This window comes from Ctenopharyngodon idella, chromosome 4 (assembly GCF_019924925.1).
Source record: "Ctenopharyngodon idella isolate HZGC_01 chromosome 4, HZGC01, whole genome shotgun sequence".
Taxonomy (NCBI): domain Eukaryota; kingdom Metazoa; phylum Chordata; class Actinopteri; order Cypriniformes; family Xenocyprididae; genus Ctenopharyngodon; species Ctenopharyngodon idella.
The window spans coordinates 7,222,501-7,225,225 of NC_067223.1; the positions used below are offsets into that span (position 1 = coordinate 7,222,501).

Sequence of the window (2,725 nt, forward strand, 5' to 3'; positions counted from 1 at the left end):
TAGTATTTTCGCCAAAAAAAAAAAAAAAAAGGGTTTTAATGGGTTCACCCAAAAATAAAATTTCTGTCATTAAAAGGTGCAGTAAGTGGTATTTGAACTACGCTGTTGGACACTGTTGATATTTGAAATCAACCCAAACAAACCCACCCCTCTCTTCAAGAATACAAGACAAGAATACTTTTTGCGCACCAAAAAAACAAAATAACGACTTTTCAAGAATATCTATATGGGCCGATTTCAAAACACTGCTTCATAAAGCTTCTGAGCTTTATGAATCTTGTTTCGAATTAGTGATTCGGATCTCCTATCAAACGGCTAAACTGCTGAAATCACGTGACTTTGGCGCTCCGATTCACTGATTCGATTCGTAAAGCTCTGAAGCAGTGTTTTCAAATCGGCCCATATAGATATTGTTGAAAAGTCGTTATTTTGTTTTTTTTGGCGCACAAACAATATTGTCACTTTATAATATTAAGGCAGAACCACTGAACTCACATGAACTGTTTTTAGTACCTTTATGGATCTTGAGAGAGGAAGTACCATTGCTGTCTATGTAGGCCTCACTGAGCCATCGGATTTAATCAAAAACACCTTAATTTGTGTTCCGAAGATGAACGAAGGTCTTACGGGTGTAGAACAACATGAGGGTGAGTAATTAATGACTTTTTTTTCATTTTTGGGTGAACTAACCCTTTAAGCTAGTTATTTATATCTTTTGCTGTAGTGTGTCAGTTTGAAATATCAGTTTACATTTCCAAACATTCCTTTTGCCATTAATTGTAATAATCCAGTGAGATTTTTGTATGCACAAGGAGTCTCACAACAGCCCGGTATGCTCCACATGGAGATCTGATCTCACCATCATCGAGTCTGTCTGGGATTACATGAAGAAACAGATGAAACTGAGAGACTAAATCCAGAAGAACTTCGGCAACATCTCCAAGATGCTTAAAGAAACCTTCCTGCAAATCTACCTGAAAAACTATGTGCAAGTGGACTCGATGACGGTTTGGAAATGTAAACTGATATTCAGATCAGATCTCCTTGTGGAGCATACCGGGCTGCTGTCAGACTCCTTGTGCGTGCATGCATACAAAAATATATAAAGGTTGATGAAAAGCAGTGAAGTGGAATATTTACAATGTTTTATTGCAGTGGACAGGTGTGTAATTCAAAATTCAATGTTCTGAATAAAATAAAATAAATGAATACTACTAGTAGTAAACTCAATTCTATTCAAACAAAATAATAAAATAAAATAAATGAGTTTTATATCAGAAGTAACAATAATAATCCTGTTCTAAAGTAAAAATAAACATTACAAATTATTTTTCCTTTATGATTCAATAAACATTCATCAAATGGTTAAATAAACAGTCAAATTCAAACCATGCAGAATGTTTCCATCCATGTGGGAATGAACAAATATTACACTAAGAGTGTGTGTGTTTTATGGGTGGAGTACCTCAGGGCCTTCTGCTCTTCTTCCAACTGCTGTCTCACAGCACGAAGATCCTTCAGCAGGCCCGTGTCTGTGCCATTTACCCAGGTGTAAACCACATCGATGGGCATCGGTAGGCAAAGCCTGAAATAATACAAGCATATGAAGCAGGGAAGGTACGTGAAAAACAGTAGTGACAGATTGATATATCAGCTGATTTTTGATCATTTTCAGAATATAACTGTCCCTTAAAGAGTGTTCAGATAACAGGGCTTTAATACTGTGTGTGAATGAAGCAGTGATGCTGGTTTCATTGATTTGTTTCTCACCTGGTCTGAAAGGACTTTCCTGCAACATTATCTCTGTAGGAATCAAACAAAACATGGTACTGATCTCGACTCCACTCTACTACAACCTGTACACAGAAACGAAACAAAAGCAGCCAGTTAATGCATAACACCAAACCTTTACAACTAGTGCGTAAGTTTAATTTCCAACCACTATGTAACAGGTCAGAGTCACATTGCTCAATCAGCTTTGATCAGTAATCAGTGATTGACACAGAATGCACAGATAAGAGGATACATGCACGGCCTAAATGCGAATCTAATGAAGCTAGTATACTTCTGTCGGATGAATTTCATCCTAGTTAGTGTACATACCTCTCCAAACTGAAAGGCAGACACTATCATGAGGACTAGTCCTCCGAAACACAGGTAGAGTCCATAGCGATGAGACAGGCAGGTGTATGTCTGCCGCTGCAGCAGTTTCAGCACCGAATTAATTATCAACATGACTCTCCCCGGCCATCAACATCTCTTCCTCCACAAACACTTAATGTGGGCACATGTTTTCCGCGGTGAAATAAAAACAGCTTCATTACACTAAAACATACTGTCACATGATCGCATGTTCAACACTCAAATGCTGTAGTTCCTCATTGGTAGTGATCAGGTGATGATACGCCGCTTGAATCATGTATATCTTTGTACATGACAGACTCGCTGCTGCCCTCTAGAGAATAGGAGGACGAGCACTTAAGGTAGTTCATGCAATACTTGTGAGATAAATACAGTTCTATTTAGTCACACACACACACACACTTGTATATGTGGTTTACGGGGACTCTCCATAGACGTAATTGGTTTTTATACTGTACAAACTGTATATTCTATCCCCCTACACTCACAAGCTCAACTGCTTTTGTTTATTGATTTATTAATACACTTACGCAAAACACAAGTCTCTAGTTCATTTTCAATGAGACACACGAAACCGGCAAAA

At 37.9% G+C, this 2,725-nt stretch overlaps 1 protein-coding gene across 2 annotated transcripts in view; it reads right to left on the bottom strand.

Annotated features, from left to right (window-relative positions):
* The window catches only part of gnptab (N-acetylglucosamine-1-phosphate transferase subunits alpha and beta), a 55,291-nt gene extending 52,883 nt beyond the window's left edge, over positions 1-2,408 (bottom strand). The window contains exons 1-3 of one of the 2 annotated variants that reach the window (XM_051889994.1): positions 2,104-2,408; positions 1,771-1,856; positions 1,466-1,585 (exon numbers count right to left, since the gene is read on the bottom strand). In XM_051889994.1, the coding sequence (XP_051745954.1) occupies positions 1,466-1,585; positions 1,771-1,856; positions 2,104-2,235 (338 nt within the window). In that variant the 5' untranslated portion in view covers positions 2,236-2,408. The remainder of the gene's footprint in view (positions 1-1,465; positions 1,586-1,770; positions 1,857-2,103) is intronic. The other variant, XM_051889993.1, reaches the window with a different exon arrangement.
* Between the last annotated feature and the right edge of the window lie 317 nt (positions 2,409-2,725).